Genomic DNA, 17,992 nt, shown 5'->3' on the forward strand with positions numbered 1-17,992 from the left:
GATGGTGGTGCTCCCGCGGCATGGCGCGCGCCTTGCAACATCGGCTTCACAACACCGATGATGCTCTGATGGGATGGTGGCGCTCCCACGGCATAGCGACGCGCCTCACAACTATGAGTCGCAGCACCGACGACACTCCTATGGCACGGTGGCCCTTCTGTAGCATGACGACTCTCTCGTAGCACGCCAACAATCTCATAGCATGACGACATCCCTTGCAACATCAACTTAAGCATGGTGGTGCCTTGCAACACAACAATTCTCGAGTGGCATGGCAACAATCCCGCAACATGGCGACGTACCTTGAAACATGGACTCGTAGCACCGGCAACACTTCGACTGCATGGCGGTGCTCCTACAACATAGACTCATAGCACCGGTGACCCTCCCATGTACGGTGGCGGTCCCGTAGCATGGCAATGTGCCTTAGAAGAATGACTTGCACCACCGACGGTGGTTCCCATAGCACGGCCATGGGTCTCACAACAACGACAGCAACATCGACGGTACTCCCGTAGCATGGCAATACGCCGACGCTCCTATGGGAGCAGCACGACAATACATCGACGCTCTTATTACCACCGAATTCTAGCATGCCTCGCAACACAGCAATGTCCTCGTAGCAACAAATTGCAACATGAGCTTGCAGCACGTCTAACAGCACAACGACGACCCTCGCGACAGCGGACCCCTAATAGCATGGTGCCCCCTTGCAGCACCAGTGGCAAATGCAGTGGTGAATGCAGGAGGGGAACGTTTGGTTCCTAGGTATCCTATATGAAAAAATAGCAATTCAACGAAAAGTCAGAAATTTTTGAAAATATTTTTAAAACAAACTTGACTTTTCATTGTACTACTGAGAAAAGTTCCACAAAAAGAAAATTCCTCTTTGACTTCTTTTTAAAGAAGACAAATTTTCGGTCAAAATAGCGTGAATGGTGACCTATAATAGCAAATAAATTTTGTCTTTTTTGCTGAAGTCAATGTTGTTTCATTTGTAAAAATTTATTATACTAGTTTGCGAGTAAGTCAAGTCCAATCTAAAAATACTTTTGAACTATTTTGACTTTTTGTTTATAAAAAATCCCCATATAGGATGTATATACATGAGGCAGCCAAAGGGTATTTCCCGGTGAATGCAGCTTTAAACGATGTGCGCGTTATAATCAGTCGGTCGAATTGAATAGTTTTCCCTGTGTAAAAGGACAATTAAGATTGGAAAAAAATCAAATGCAAAAAAATAGTGAAATTCAAAGAAAACCAAGGAAAAAAGCCGAAAGTATAACAAAGAAATAAAAAACTGAAGCAACCCATTTATAAAAAAGCATTTATAAGTAAGGCAAAGAAAAACAAAATAAAACTAGAAAAACAAAAAAACAAAACAAAACAAAAGAAGAAACCAACAATCAACCTACAGCCATACACAAGCATGCGAATTCTTGAGTTTACATTGCTTTTTTTCTTCAAGAGGAAAGGGTGATGCAACAAAGTAGAGATAAGTATTTCCCTCAGTTTGTGAACTAAGGTATCAATCCAGTAGGAGGTACAAGCAAGTCTTCAATCTATGCACCTGCACAAACAATCAAACACTTGCACCCAACGCGATAAAGGGGTTGTCAATCCTTTCACGGTTACTTGCAAGGATGAGATCTGATAGATATTGATATAAAAGATTACTAAATGTACAACAAAGTAAAAACAAATAAATTGCAGCAAGATATTTTTGGGTTTTTTGGTTTATAGATCTGAAAATATATGATAGAAAATAGACCTGGGGGGCCATAGTTTTCACTAGAGGCTTCTCTCTTGAAAGAAAACATACGGTGGGTGAACAAATTACTGTTGAGCAATTGATAGAAAAACGCAAAGTTATGACGATATCCAAGGCAATGATTATGAATATAGGCATCACGTCCGTGTGAAGTAGACCGAAACGATTCTGCATCTACTACTATTACTCCACACACCGACCGCTATCCAGCATGCATTTAGAGTATTAAGTTCAAAAGAACGGAGTAGCGCCTTAAGTAAGATGACATGATGTAGAGGGATAAACTCAAGCAATATGATGAAAACCCCATCTTTTTACCCTTGATGGCAACAATACAATATGTGCCTTGCTACCCCTACTATGTCACTGGGTGAGGACACCGCAAGATTGAACCCAAAACTAAGCACCTCTATCATTGCAATAATAACCAATCTAGTTGGTCAAACCAAACCGATAATTCGAAGAAAAATATAAAGATATCAAATCATGCATATAAGAATTCTGAGAAGAATCAAATAATATTCATAGATAATCTGATCATAAATCCACAATTCATCGGATCTCGACAAACACACCGCAAAAGAATATTATATTGGATAGATCTCCAAGAACATCGAGGAGAACTTTATATTGAAGATCAAATAGAGAGAAGAAGCCATCTAGCTACTAGCTGTGGACCCGTAGGTCTGTGGTAAACTACTCACGCTTCATCGGAAGGGAAATAGAGTTGATGTAGAAGCCCTCCATGATCAAATCCCCCTCTGGCAGGATGCCGGAAAAGGCCCCAAGATGGGATCTCACGGGTACAGAAGTTTATGGCGGTGGAAACATATTTTGGTGGACGCTTCTGATCATTTGGGAATATTTCTGAATGTATATGGGCCTCACATGTCAATGGGCCTCAGTAAATGGGCCTCACATGTCAGTGGCTGGTTAGCGTGTTAATAAGCTCCTAATGAGTTGACAGGTGGGACCCTTTGGTGTTTAAACACTGGCGCACGCGCCGCTGACCAAACGATGGTGGTACGGTGTGGGACACCACCAGAAAAGCCCTACAGACCACCATTCGGAGCGCAGTTTGCTCCTACGGAAACAGCATGATGAAGCGCGTCTACTGGTGCGGTCGACAGCAGTGGGGATGGTCGGAACGACATGGAGTGATGATGACAGGCGGCGACCGAAGCACAGCCGCGGCGGTTTCGACGCCATGGACACGCACTCGACGAACTAAGCACGTGAGCAGTACCTATGCGGCACCACTAGCACGACGACGTTCTCGGACGAGCCCGAGGGGCACTAGGGGGACAACAGGGAGCTCAACCGCAGTGGTGGAGCTCCGGCAATGGCAGCGGCAAAGCGGGGCTCGAGCACGAAGGAAAAAGAGAGGGGTTCAATGATGGAGCTCTCCTAGTGGGCACACAAGGGCCTGTTGGTAGCTTAGGAGCGTAGACAGTGGTGGATTTCGAAGGAGAAGCAGCGGTGACCGAGGCGAAGAAGAGCTCGATCCAGACGCGTTGGTGTGGCTCCGCTCGAATGGATGCACGCAGTTAATGAGGACGAGCTCCACTGAGCTCCAGGACAAGCTCCAGGGACATGGGGATGGCAGTGGCCGCAACTACTCCGGTGGCGCGGCCATGGGCGCGTTTGGGAATGGCAGAGAAGACGAGGGGAGAGTGAGTGGGAGTGGGGAAGTGGAAGCGGAAGCGTCTGAGGAGGTGGGTGGAGGCCTTATCTCCTCCGCGGCAGTGTTGTAGCGATGGAGCCGACGAGGTGGTCCGGCGGGGACGGGCGCTCGGATCGTCCAGCTCGACAGGTGGAGGAGGGAGAAAGGGAACGACAGGGGAGTTAGCTGGCCCGGCTCGGGCCAGGCATTGTGCAGTAGGCCTAGTACACAGTGGCTTGTGCTCTTTCCTTTTTTATTTCTTTTTGTCTTCTCATTTTTCATTTTCTTCTATTAGATCTGTTTTACATTTGTTTTCAGTAGCATTTGAGTTTTGTAAAATATGGGACTTGGCCCACAATTCACATTGCAATTTTAGGCACATCCACAAAAGGTTTGAGGGCATTATAATTTCGTTTGAATTTTGCATTAAAGAGAAGGGGATTAAATGAGTTGTTTTGGGTACTGTTTTAGCTTCTAGATTCCAAATGAGCAAACAAGTTGTGTGGTTTTCTTTAACCAATATTTGTTTTGTAAAATTTGCTAAATGGTGAACTATTTTCCCACCATGTTTTTCAATTTAAAGTCTCACTTTAAATTATAATTGAATTCAGAGGTGGAATCTGAAATGAGATTTGAACCCAAGTGATCAAGCACTGTTAAGCAAAGTGAATTAGCATAATCATGAGGGATTACTGTAGCTTAATACATGGGGGTGTTACAGTGTGTCAAGCAAAGATGATTGTGATAAAATAAAGGAAACAAAGCAAAGACTCATATAACACACGACGCTCCAAGCAAAACTCATATCATGTGACGAATAAAAATATAGCTCCAAGTAAAATTACCGATGGTCGTTAGAAGAAAGTGGGGATGCCTTCCGGGGCATCCCCAAGCTTAGTTGCTTGGGACTACTTAAATATTACCTTGGGGTGCCTCGGGCATCCCCAATCTTAGGCTCTTGCCACTCCTTATTTCTTCATCCATTGTGATCTCACCCAAAACTTGAAAACTTCAATCACACAAAACTTAACAAAACCCTTATGAGATCCGTTAGTGTAATAAAGCAAATCACTACTTTAAGTACTATTGCAAACCCATTCATATTTTATTTTTGCATTATACCTACTGTATTCTAACTTCTCTATGGCTTATACCCCCCGATACAATCCATAGTTTCATCAAAATAAGCAAAACAATGCATCAAAAACAGAATCTGTCAAAAACAGAACAATCTGCAGCAATCTGAATATTGACTATACTTCAGTAACTCCAAAAATTCTAAAAAATTTGGACAATTTAGGCAATTTGTATATCAATCACGTGTAAAACATTCAGAAATTTTCCATGCTGCAGCAAATTTTAACAATTCTGCTACTGGACGCAAAAGTTTATGTTTTTGCACAGAATCGAAACAAGTATCATCCAAATCATCCCAAAAGCTTTATTTGGCATAAACACTAATTAAAACATAAACACAACCATAGCAGTAGCATAATTGTGTGAACACGAGAAAATAGAAAAATAAACACAAAAATAACATAACTATTGGGTTGCCTCCCAACAAGCACTATTGTTTTATGCCCCTAGCTAGGCATAATGCATAGTTCCAAGTATTGTCATCTTTGGTTTTAGTTTCATAAGTGGACCTCGTGATTGATTCATATTGTGGCTTAATTCTAGTTCTAGGGAAATGTTCCATACCCTTCTTTAATGGAAACTGAAATTTAATATTCCCTCCTTTCATGTCAATAATGGCACCTATAGTTCGTAAGAACGGTCTACCAAGTATTATGGGGCAAGACAGGTTGCAACCAATGTCAAGTACAATAAAATCAACGGGCACATAGTTTCTATTTGCAATAATAAGAACATCCTTAATTTTACCCAAAAGATTTTTAATAGTAGAATCCGCCAAATGCAAATTAAAAGAACATTCATCCATATTGGTAAAACCTACCACATCACATTGAGATTTTGGAATTTGTGGAAACGCTAGCACCCAAATCAAATAAAGCATTGCACTCATAATTTTTAATTTTAACTTTAACGGTAGGTTCCCACTCATCATATAATTTTCTAGGAATTAAAATATCTAATTCTAGCTTTTCTTCTAATTCATCATCGCTTCTACAATATGTTTAGTAAAAGCCGTATTTTGTTCATAAGCGTTGGGTGAATTTAGCATGGATTGTAACAATAAAATACATTCAATAAAAGAACAACTATCATATTTAGAGTCTTTGTAATCCAAGAGAGTGGGCACATCACTAGTTAAAATTTTTACCTCTTCAAACCCACCTTTATTAATTTTTTCATCAAGATTTTCACCCTCCGAATTATGGGGACGCCTTCTAGCTAAAGTTGACTCTTCTTCAGTTGCCTTTTCATCAAATTTTATATTGCTAAACAAGGAATCAGTAGATGAAACACCAATCATTTTAATATCCTCATCATTACTATGAAAGAAATCGGGAGGAATCGTCTTTTCTAAAAAAATCTCGTTTAGCTCTTAGCATTGCGGTTCTTTTCTTACTCTCATCCATGAAGACATATAAAGCTTTAATTGGTTCATTAACATTAATTTTGGGTGGCAAAATTTTAGTCTAAAGATTTTCCACATCATGAATAATTCTATCAATGCTCCTAGACATATCATCAAGTTTACTCAATTTTTCTTCTATCATAGTATTGAATTTTTTTGAGCATTAATAAATTCTTTAATATTACTTTCAAGATCAAAGGGCATCCTATTATTATTATTATTATTATTATTATTATTATTATTATTATTATTATTATTATAAGAATTACCATAGGAATTGCCATAATTATTGGAGGAATTTCCAAGAAACGGCCTAGGATTAAAATTACCTTTGTAAGCATTACTATTAAAATTGTTTTGCGAGACAAAATTCACATCTAATAGATCATTATTTTGCTCAATCAAAGTACAAAGGCACATCATTAAGGTCAATAAGAGCATTTTTACTAGCAACCAATTTCATATAAGCGCATCAACTTTTTCACTCAAAGTACTAATTTCTTCAACAGAATTCACTTTTTTACTAGTATGAGTTCTTTCAGTATGCCATTGTGAATAATTTGCCATAATATTATCAAGCAATTTAGTAGCTTCACCCAATGTAATCTTCATAAAAGTACCACCCACGGCGGAACTAAAAGTTTTCCAGAATCAAAATTTAAGCCCACATAAATTTTTATATGATCATCCACAAATTTAAACCATGAGTAGGGCAATTTCTTATCATCAATTTTATCCTTTCCCAAGATTGGGCAACATGTTTATGCTCAAGTTGCTTGAAATTCATAATTTGATTTCTAAGGGAAATAATTTTTGCGGGAGGAAAATACTTGGTAATAAAAGCATCTTTACACCTATCCCAAGAATCGATATTGTTTCGTGGCAAAGATGAAGGCCAAATTTTTGCACGATCCCGCAATGAGAACGGGAATAATTTTAATTTCACAATATCATTATCCACATCTTTTTTCTTTTGCATGTCACACAATTCTATGAAAATGTTAAGATGGGATGCAACATCTTCATTATGACTACCAGAAAATTGTTCTTTCATGACAAGATTTAACAAAGTGGCATTAATATCACAAGTATCTGCACTAGCGGCGGGAGGAGCAATCAGAGTACTAATAAAATCATTATTATTAGTATTCGAAAAATCACATAATTTGGTATTTTCTTGAGACATCGTGGCTACGCAAACAAGATAAGAAGCAAGCAAAGAAGCAAACAAGAAAAAGGCAAACGAAAAATATTTTGTAAAAACTTCTTAGAAGTAGGGGAGATGAAAATGAGAGGAAAATGGCAAATAATGTAAATACAAGGAGATGAAAGTTTATGCGTAGGTACTTGATAGATGTTGATGATGTCTTCCCGGCAACGGCGCCAGAAATTGTTCTTGATACTTGTGAACTGCGTTGGGATTTCCCTGAAGAGGAGATGATGATGCAGTAAAATAGAGATAAGTATTTCCCTCAGTTAAGCACCAAGGTTATCAATCCAGTAGGAGAACCAAGCAACACCTCGTTAGCAGCACCTACACACAAACAACAAATCCTTGCAACCCAACGCGAACAAGGGGTTGTCAATCCCTCGATGGTACAAACCAAGATTAAATTGTATAATGTTTGATAGATAGATCAGACAAAAATACAAAATAAAATAAATAAAGTAGAAATGCAGCAAGGTATTTTTGGTTTAATATATGATAAAAGATAGACTCGGGGGGCATAGTTTTCACTAGCGGCTTCTGTCTTGAAAATAGCATACGATGGGTAAAAAAATTAGAAGGAAATATGCCCTAGAGGCAATAATAATGTTGTTATTTATATTTCCTTATATCATGATAAATATCTATTATTCATGCTAGAATTGTATTAACCGGAAACTTGATACATGTGTGAATACATAGACAAAACAAAGTGTCCCTAGTATGCCTCTACTAGACTAGCTCATTAACCTAAGATGGTTAAGTTTTCCTGACCATAGACATGTGTTGTCATTTGATGAACGAGATCGCATCATTAGGAGAATGATGTGATGGACAAGACCCATCCGTTAGCTTAGCATAATGATCGTTAAGTTTTATTGCTACTGCTTTCTTCATGACTTATACATATTCCTTTGACTATGAGTTTATGCAACTCCCGAATACCGGAGGAATACCTTGTGTGCTATCAAACGTCACAACGTAAAAGGATGATTATAAAGATGCTCTACAGATATCTCCGAAGGTGTTTTGTTGGGTTGGCATAGATCGAGATTAGGATTTGTCACTCCGAGTATCAGAGAGGTATCTCTGGGCCCTCTCGGTAATGCACATCATAATAAGCCTTGCAAGCAATGTGACTAATGAGTTAGTTATGGGATGATGCATTACTCAATGAGTAAAGAGACTTGACGGTAACAAGATTGAACTAGGTATGAGGATACCGACGGGTCGAACCTCGGGCAAGTAACATACCGATGCCAAAGGGAATAACGTATGTTGTCATAACGGTTCGACCGATAAAGATCTTCGTAGAATATGTGGGAAACAATATGAGAATCCAGGTTCCGCTATTGGTTATTGACCGGAGAGGTGTCTCAGTCATGTCTACATAGTTCTCGAACCCCTAGGGTCCACACGCTTAACGTTCGATGACGATTTGTATTATATGAGTTATGTGTTTTGGTGACCGAAGGTTGTTCTGAGTCCCGGATGAGATCACGGACATGACGAGGAGTCTTGAAATGGTCGAGAGGTAAAGACTGATATGTTGGAAGGTAGTATTCGGACACCGGAAGGGTTCCAGAGTGTATCGGGTACATACCGGAGTACCGGAGGGGTTACCGGAACCCCCGGGGAAAGATATGGGCCATATGGAGGGAGGCTAACCAGCCCACAAGGGGCTGGCACGCCCCCCCCCACAAGGGAGGAGGCCGAATTGGATTAGGGAAGGGGGCGGCGCCCCCTTTCCTTCTCCTACTCCCTCTCCTTTCCTCCTTTCCCCTTCCGGAAGAACGAAAGGGGGGGGGGGCGAATCCTACTAGGACAGGAGTCCTAGTAGGACTCCCCCCACCTTGGCGCGGCCCCTTGGTGGCCGGCCTCCTCCTCTCCCTCCTTTATATATGTGGGCAGGGCACCCCTTGGAGACACAACAATTGTTCCAAGCCGTGTGCGGCGTCTCCCTCCACGGTTTACTCCTCCGGTCATATTCACGTAGTGCTTAGGCGAAGCCCTGCGTGGATCACATCACCATCACTGTCACCACGCCATCATGCTGACCAAACTCTCCCTCGACCCTTTGCTGGATTAAGAGTTCGAGGGACGTCATCAAGTTGAACGTTTGCTGAACTCGGAGGTGCTTTAAGTTTGGTACTTGATCGGTTCGATCGTGAAGACGTTCGACTACATTAACCGCGTTATACTAACGCTTCCGCTTTCGGTCTACGAGGGTAAGTGGACACACTCTCCCCCTCTCGTTGCTATGCATCTCCTAGATAGATCTTGCGTGGTCGTAGGAATTTTTTTGAAATTGCATGCTACGTTACCCAACAAAATTACTATTGGGCAATTGATAGAAAATCAAATAATTATGATGATATCCAAGGCAATGATCATATATAGGCATCACGTCTAAGACAAGTAGACTGACTCCTACCTGCATCTACTACTATTACTCCACACATCGACCGCTATCCAGCATGCATCTAGAGTATTAAGTTCATAAAGAACGAAGTAACGCCTTAAGCAAGATGACATGTAGACAAGATAAACTCATGTATGAATAAACCTTATCCTTTTACCTTAATAGCAACGATACATACGTGTCATGTCCCTTCTGTCACTGGGATTGAGCACCGCAAGATCGAACCCATTACAAAGCACCTCTCCCATTGCAAGAAAAATCAATCTAGTTGGGCAAACCAAATCAATAGATCGGAGAGAAATACGAAGCTATAGTAATCATGCATAAAAGAGTTCAGAGAAAACTCAAATATTATTTATGGATAGATCTGATCATAAACTCACAATTCATTGGATCCCAACAAACACACCGTAAAAAGTGATTACATCGAATAGAACTCCAAGAACATTGAGGAGAACATTGTATTGAAGATCAAATAGAGAGAAGAAGCCATCTAGCTACTAACTATGGATCCATAGGTCTGTGGTAAACTATTCACGCATCATCCGAAGGGCAGCAAGGATGATGTAGAGCCCCTCCATGATCGATTCCTCCTCCGGCAGAGTGCCGGAGAAGGCCTCCAAATGGGATCTCTCGAGAACAGGAACTTGCGGTGGCGGAAAAAGTATTTCGTGGACTCCTCTGTTGGTTTCCTGATTTTAGAGAATTTATAGAGGCAGAGTTAGGTCAAACGGAGCTATATGGGCCCCACAAGCCACCAGGGCGCGCCCTGGTGCCTCGTGTGCCACTGCTCCATCTTCTCGCCCCCCCCCCCAAAGCTTCCAAGGTCTCTTATGTCTAGAAAAAAAATCTCCAAAAAGTTTTGTGGCATTTGGACTTCGTTTGGTACTGATATTTTGAAACACCAAAAAGAGGCAAAAAAATAACAACTGGCACTGGGCACTAAGTTAATAGGTTAGTCCCAAAAATGATATATAATTGCTTGTAAGTATATAAAAAAACATCCAGGATTGATACTATAATAACATGGAACAATAAAAAATTATAGATACGTTGGAGATGTATCAAACATCCCCAAGCTTAATTCCTGCTCGTCCTCGAGTAGGTAAATGATAAAAACAGAATTTTTGATGTGGAATGCTACCTAACATATTCATCGTATACTCTTTTATTTTGTAGCATGGACATTTAGACTTGAATGATTCAAAGCAATAGTCTATAATTTGACATGAAGACATCAATACTCAATCATACTAACAAGCAAACATGTCTTTCAAAATATCAAAGCTAAAGAAAATTATCCCTAGCCCATTATGCTCAATCATTGATCCGTTCATTAAACACACTCAACATTAACTACACCCAATGCACAACTACAACAATAGTGTTCTCTAGTTGGTGCTTTGTAAGAGAAGATGTAGACTCAAAATAAAACTAAAAATTGCATAAAAGTAAATAGATAGGCCCTTCGCTGAGGGAAGCAGAGATTTGCAGAGGTGCCAGAGCTCAAGACTTAAATTAGAGATATAAAATTATTTTGAGATGCATGCTTTTTCAGTCAACGAAAACGACCGAGGATTCCCAATATCTTCCATGCTAGACACATTATAGGAGGTTCCCAAGAAAATAAAGTTTATTTTCTTTCCACAATTGTTTCACAATCCATGGCTAGCCGTATCCACGGGTGCCTTCCATACCAATACTTTTGAAGAAATTTATTATTATCACCATATTAATATTTTTTTCATTTCGGGACTGGGCATCCCTATGACCTGTCACTCTCTAATGCAATGACAAGTGAATAAACACTCATCATGAGAATAACCCCACCTAGCATGGAAAATATTGGCCACCCCTGTCGCTTCATGAGCAGTATGGGCACACAAAAGGGAAAATTGTTTTCAAAACTACAGTTGGCACATGCAAATTTACTTGGAACGACATGGAAATACCACATATAGGTAGATATGCTAGACTCATTCGGCACAACTTTGGGTTTAAGGAATTGAATGCACAAACAACATTCCCGTTTAGTACAAATGAATGCTAGCAAATAGATTGAGAAGCGACCAACCAAAAAAGAAAAATGGTCATAAACATGCATTGAGCATAACTAGCACTGAATAATGCAACATAAGTAGGATATAACTTCGTTGCATAACTATTGACTTCGTTTGGTACTAATATTCAAAAAACCAAAAACAGGCAAAAAAACAGCAACTCGCACTGGGCGCTAAGTTAATAGGTTAGTTCAAAAAATGATATATAATTACTTATAAATGTATATAAAACATCCAAGATTGATACTATAATAGAATAAAACAATAAAAAATTATAGATACGTTGGAGACGTATCAATTTCCTCCACTAAGGACACAAGATAGATTCATTTGCGAAAAAAGGACACAATGTAGATCATTTTCTTTTTACGCGACATCCGCTCATTGTGCGATATATATTCTTTTTTCTGTTTGTTTTTTTCCTTTGTTCATTTCACGGCATGGTGAAACTTGTGTCCGGTAGTTTGTATTTTCATTTTTCTTCTTATTCGTTTCTATGTGTTTTTGTATCATTTTTGTTTGGGTTATTTTCTCTATTTTGAAACATGTCCACCATTTTCAATACACGTTGTACATTTTCTGTATTCACACGTTTGTTTTGATACATGGTGAACATGTACATGATAAACATTTTCTTCCAATACATTTTTTGTACCTTTTAAATACATGTTAATCATATTTCAAATACACGTTGATTTTTTAACATCTTATAGACATTTTTTTTCAATTACATGATGGTCATTAAAAAATGTATGTTTGAATTTTTTTCCAAATACAGGTTGAACATTTCTTGAATGGTACATTTTTTTTATTAATTCAAACTTTTTATATTGCATAATTTTTTAAAAATTTATCATGAACATATTTATGAAACTCGTGAATACAATTTTAAAATATCACGAACATTTTTTGAGTGGTACAATATTTGTTGGAATTAGGCAAACATTTGTTTTTACATTGTATATTTTTTAAATGTCACAATGTTTTTTGAAGTACGTGAACATCTTTTAAATGGCACAAACATTATTTTCCAAAAGTTGGGCGAACATTTGTTTACACTACATGAATATTTTAAAAATATGCAATTAACACTTCTATTTAAAAAAACTATAAGTAAGAAAAAACAAAGAAAAGAAAAAGAGAACATATGCTAAAAAACCATTGAAAACATGTTGTTAGTGGGCGAGCGCTCTCTTGCTTCAACTGTTCTGACTTGGTAGTGGGCCGGGCCACCATGGTGCCATTGCAGATGAGCACTCACTCTAGCTCGCTAAAAAGCGAGATATAGCCGCTCCTCCTAGTACAACCCTTACAAATTGCACATGGGATGTGTTGTATGCGTGGCGGGGAGGGGGACAAAACATATGTAAAAAAAAATGTCTGCATCAATTATGTGTGGGTTGTGATGCTTGCAATTGCGTGCGGATGATTATTGTGCAACTAGATCGCCACATTTAAACATGTGTTGATGTTCATGCAGCTGCACATGCGAAGTATCACTTGCAATTATGTGTGGGATGTGGCATGTGCAAGTAGTAGCTGTCTTTTACGGAGCATATAAACTTAGACTAGTACTCTCTCCGTTTTTATTTACTCTGCATATTAGGTTTGACTGAAGTCAAACTTCATAAACTTTGACCAACCTTATAGAAAAAAGTATGAACATTTACAATAGCAAATCTATACGATGTGAAAGTGTATTCAACAATGAATCTAATGTGATTGATTTGTTATTGTATATGTTAATATTTTTGTCTAAAAACTTTATCAAAGTTTAGAAAGTTTGACTTTGACTAAAGCTAATATGCGGAGTAAATAAAAACGGAGGGAGTACATTAGAGAAGGCCTAATAAACCATCTGAGCCGAGCCGGGCTGGAAGCATCTCCGAGATTCGTTCATAACCAACTTATAACGTCTCACCCTGCAAAAAAAACTTATACTTTCTCGCAAACCGAACAAATATTCAAACTTGTTTTCGCTTATGCTTAGTTAAGTGAGGATTTCATTAGAAGTAACGTAACAGGAGCACCATCTTCAAAACTTCTCGGGATTCGAAGTTTATGGATAAAATGTCACATTCTTCATTATCATGATTGGGTCAACCAGGCTAAATCATAAGTGAAATAGTTTGATCGGGTCGACCAGGTCAGGCCCTATCATGAGTGAACAGAAAACTGAAAATGTGCATAGCTGTTTCAATTGTTTAATTTTACCATTTCTACTAGGACAAGCCTTCTTAGTGCTGGCTGAACGCAAAGTAATGATTTTTGTGCAACGCCAAAAGGGTCTTGTCGTAGTGATGTTTACAACAAGCTAATGAGCAGCGGATCACCTAGTTCGGTTCAAAGTCAAATAAATCAGCTGTAAATCAATTAACAACCTATATACCGCAATGTTTGAACCAAATTAAGAAAAGATTGCTGAAAAATTGGGCATGGCTGTACATCGAGCCAAAATGAGAAGTCGCACCATTGTCCAGTGGTCACTTGTGGTATCCTCTGTCGTTTTTCTGTTTTTTCCACCACACACTTTTGGCTGATAGTAAAATATGTGCGGCCGGCGTGAAGATTTCCTACCGTTTTCCTTCAAAAAAATTGACCCAGCATATCATTGGATTTCCTACCTTTTTCTATTGTTGTTGAGAGCCCTGAGACTCCCTTTGTTGTTTCTGTCAAAAGGTGTTCCCTCGCGGATTTCGTCGACGAAGAAAGCGGCAAAAGTCATCACAAGCGCTCAAACGGAAGCTTCGTTGCATTCCACATTCCACATTCCACACTCCACTTGTACTCGGCTCTCCACTCCCGGTCTTGGTCGTCGTCATCCGCATCTCTCCACCCCGCCGCCTCACATCCTCCTCGGCCCCTCCTCCTCCTCCCCCGACGAGCCGGGCCGGCGGCCGCACGCCGCTCAGGCGAGGTAGGGGCTACTGTACCTGCCTGCCCTACAACTCATCCGCGCCCCACCCTCGCCACCTTGTACGTTCCTCCTCCTCCCCGAAACCATCATGCATTCAAGGTGTTTGGCCGGCGGACCATACGCACTCCCATGGTTCTGTCGAGTGCGCTCTACTTGTACATTTCCCTGCGCCAAATCTGATTGATATCAACCGTGCTAGATGATTGGTTGGACACTCTATCCACAACGATTTCTCCTGGAAAATTGTTCTTACCAGTAAAGTCACACTCTTGCTTTGTTTTCTTGTGTGGATAAACCGTGGATGTTTGGGTCCCCTGTCTTGCTCTTATTTGCTAGGCTGCTGCTGCCCGTTTCTTGTTTGCCATAGTTGTTTAAGTAATCTGTAGCCATTATTTCTCGTGTATATGAATAAAACAGACCTTACCGACGGATGACCGATGAAATAGTTTATTTAGTTTAAAAGCAGGAGAAATAGTTGTCGTGCTTGTCTTGGTTCGCTGTCTTGCTCTACCTGCTGCTGACAGTTTCTCGTGTGCTATAGTTTAAAATTTTATCTGGAGCTATTATTTCCTTTTACAAAAAATAAAGACCCTACCAGCAGATGACCGAGGAATAGTATAAAAGCAGGAGAAATGCTTGTTGTTTCAGAGAAGTGTCCAGGCAGACGCATCAAACTTCTCAGCAGCCTCTGCAGCACTATTGCTCTGCAGGGTCTTCTTCAGCTTCTGCGCCGCAAGGAAGAATGGACAGGCTAGATGGCTCTGCACGCCTTATGATCGTTTCGGATCTTGACCAGACGATGGTGGGTATCTCAGTTCGATCCTTTGGTTTGTCCAGAAAGAACAAACCTGGACTGCTGTGTCTGAACAATGTTTGACTTTTTGGATTGTGCACTTGCAGGTTGATCACTGTGATCCGGAGAACTCGGCCTTGCTCCGTTTCGAGGCGCTCTGGGAGTCTGAGTACTCCCAGGATTCTCTGCTGGTGTTCTCGACTGGAAGAACGCCGGTTAGTTACAAGGCTCTGAGGGAAAGAAAGCCTTTGCTCACACCGGACATCACCATCATGTCTGTGGGCACCGTGATAGCATATGGCCAGGAGATGACTCCTGATGTTGGCTGGGAGGAATTTCTGAATAACAAGTGGGATAGGGATATTGTTGTTCAGGAGACAGCTACGTTCCCTCAGCTAAAGCCACAGGCATGTCCAATGAGTTGCCTGTCTAGTTTTTCCTGGGTTTTTTAAAATTTTATTACTAGCTGAACTAAGATATTTGTGTTACTTTGTCTTCGTGCGGTGCAGCCAGAGAGGAATCAGGGTCCTCATAAGGTCAGTTTTTCCGTTGACAGGCAGGGTGCTCAGGAAGTGATTAATTCACTCCCTCAGAAACTGGAACAGCTTGGGGTAAGACAAGGCAACCCTTGGTGACCTTCTTTTTCTCTGTTCTTCTTTTTGACAGGGCTTTGTTAAGATCAGAGTATTGCTTAGGTGTTTTATTGATTTCATTGCTTTCCTTTTGGGATCAGCTAGATGTGAAGATAATCTATAGTAGCGGAGAAGCCCTAGATGTATTGCCACGAGGCGCAGGGAAAGGGCAAGCTCTTATATATTTACTCGAGAAGTTCAGTTCGTGCGCAAAATCACCGAACAATGTTCTTGTGTGTGGTGACTCTGGCAATGATGCAGATTTATTCAGTGTTCCATCTGCCTATGGTGTCATGGTCAGTGTATAAGTTGCTTGGTTTCAGTGTAGTTCATTAGTGATGATGATTACTCATATAGGCTTATTACAGAGTTTTGGAATCATATTCAGGTTAGCAATGCCCAAGAGGAGCTTCTTCAGTGGTATGAAGAGAATGGAAAAGATAAGCCTAAGTTGCTTCATGCAACTGAGAGATGCGCTTCCGGTATCATGCAAACTATCGGTCACTTCAAACTAGGACCTAGTTTTTCTGTAAGAGATCTTGAATTCCCATATCCAAAGGTAGACACCATCAAGCCTGCAGATGTAGTGGTGAAGTTCTATGTTCTTTACGAGAAGTGGCGGAGGGGTGAGGTTCAGAAGTCTCCATCAGTTATACAATACTTGAAAAGCATTACTGTAAGTACATTTCCTTGTCGAACTCTTGGATTAACCCATTCAATGTTTGTTCGTACCATTCTGTCTTTTAATATGCAATTTCTTTTGTACATTTTAATATTACTGATCCCAATACTGCACGTTCGAATTGGGATCTGGATCTCATTTATGATTTCCGAGGAGCAAATTTTGGTTGTTTCTTGAGCTTACTTTAGATCAATCGTCTATTTTGGATAGCACCAGAATGGCACACTGATTCATCCTTGTGGAATGGAGAGGTCACTTCATGCATCCGTTGACGCACTGAGTTCATGCTATGGTGACAAACAAGGCAAAAAGTTCCGAGCATGGGTGGACCGACTTGTTACATCACCAATTGGTACAAGTAACTGGTTGGTGAGGTTTGACAACTGGGAGATGGAAGGTATACTCGATGAACTCTTCACATAACAAAGTTATTCCACACCATCAGTTATCAGTTTGTTCAAAGATGCTTGACATAATTTTTCAATTGTACCGAGCCCTTTCCGTAATCTTGGGATGCGCCACAATTACTCGCCTTGTGTTATCTCATTGACTTGTGTGTCGATGTTATTGATTCTGTCACGCTCAGGTGGTGTGCAATATTGCTGCCGGACCACTCTTCTGCTGAATACAAAGGTAAATTCCCGCTTTCCCCCTAAATTCTTGCGCACGGTGCGGTTGTATAGAATCTTTTGCGCACAGTTTATGTTGAACTACCCAACTGCCTGAACTCGCAGCCTGAGACTCCAGAGGGCTTGGAACTGACACACATCCACAAGACCTGGGTTGAAGGATACTCGGCTGGGAATGATCATACCTTCATCTTATAGATCATTTAACCACTCGCCATATATGCACAGACCCTCTCAGAGTCGGGATAGATTTACAAATGTACTGGTTCCTGTGTAAATGGATCTCTCGGCTGATTCAAACTACTGTACTGTTCTGACGCTCCCAGAGAGGGTCAATCTTCATGTTGATCTCATGCACCAATAAGAAATGTTCAATGGTTCTATCTCATGAACTTAATGAGATCCATAAGTTAAGTTCTTACTGCACCAGTATGTTGTAATTACATATAATCATTTCGCGATGCACTTGATGCTCACGAGCTGGTGCATCTGGGGACAGAATCTTGCCCATGGCAGTTGAAGCTGTTAATCTGTTCCCGACAGATAAATCCAATGTTTCCTTAGGTTACCGAGGTTGATTTTTTTTGGAAGACGCCCCTTGTCTCTCTCAACACTTTCGTCCACATAAACATCAATGCCAGAAATTTCTGCCTTCATTGGTTTATAAATGACAC

General features: G+C 40.4%; 1 protein-coding gene across 5 annotated transcripts; it reads left to right on the top strand.

Annotated features, from left to right (window-relative positions):
* The first annotated feature begins 14,383 nt into the window (after positions 1-14,383).
* LOC123111541 (probable sucrose-phosphatase 3) lies at positions 14,384-17,736 on the top strand. 5 transcript variants are annotated; one of them, XM_044532378.1, is made up of 9 exons: positions 14,384-14,641; positions 15,231-15,384; positions 15,483-15,782; positions 15,885-15,986; positions 16,109-16,303; positions 16,396-16,683; positions 16,906-17,086; positions 17,276-17,322; positions 17,424-17,736. In XM_044532378.1, exons 2-9 carry the CDS (start codon positions 15,325-15,327, stop codon positions 17,514-17,516), a joined length of 1,266 nt encoding a protein of 421 aa, XP_044388313.1. In that variant the 5' UTR covers positions 14,384-14,641; positions 15,231-15,324; the 3' UTR covers positions 17,517-17,736. The 5 variants fall into 5 exon arrangements, with proteins under 5 accessions (XP_044388313.1, XP_044388289.1, XP_044388297.1 ...); XM_044532354.1 differs by having other exon boundaries at positions 14,392-14,641; positions 15,181-15,384; positions 16,900-17,086; XM_044532362.1 differs by having other exon boundaries at positions 14,392-14,641; positions 15,184-15,384; positions 16,900-17,086.
* Positions 17,737-17,992: the final 256 nt, after the last annotated feature.

This window comes from Triticum aestivum, chromosome 1B, assembly GCF_018294505.1.
Source record: "Triticum aestivum cultivar Chinese Spring chromosome 1B, IWGSC CS RefSeq v2.1, whole genome shotgun sequence".
NCBI lineage: Eukaryota > Viridiplantae > Streptophyta > Magnoliopsida > Poales > Poaceae > Triticum > Triticum aestivum.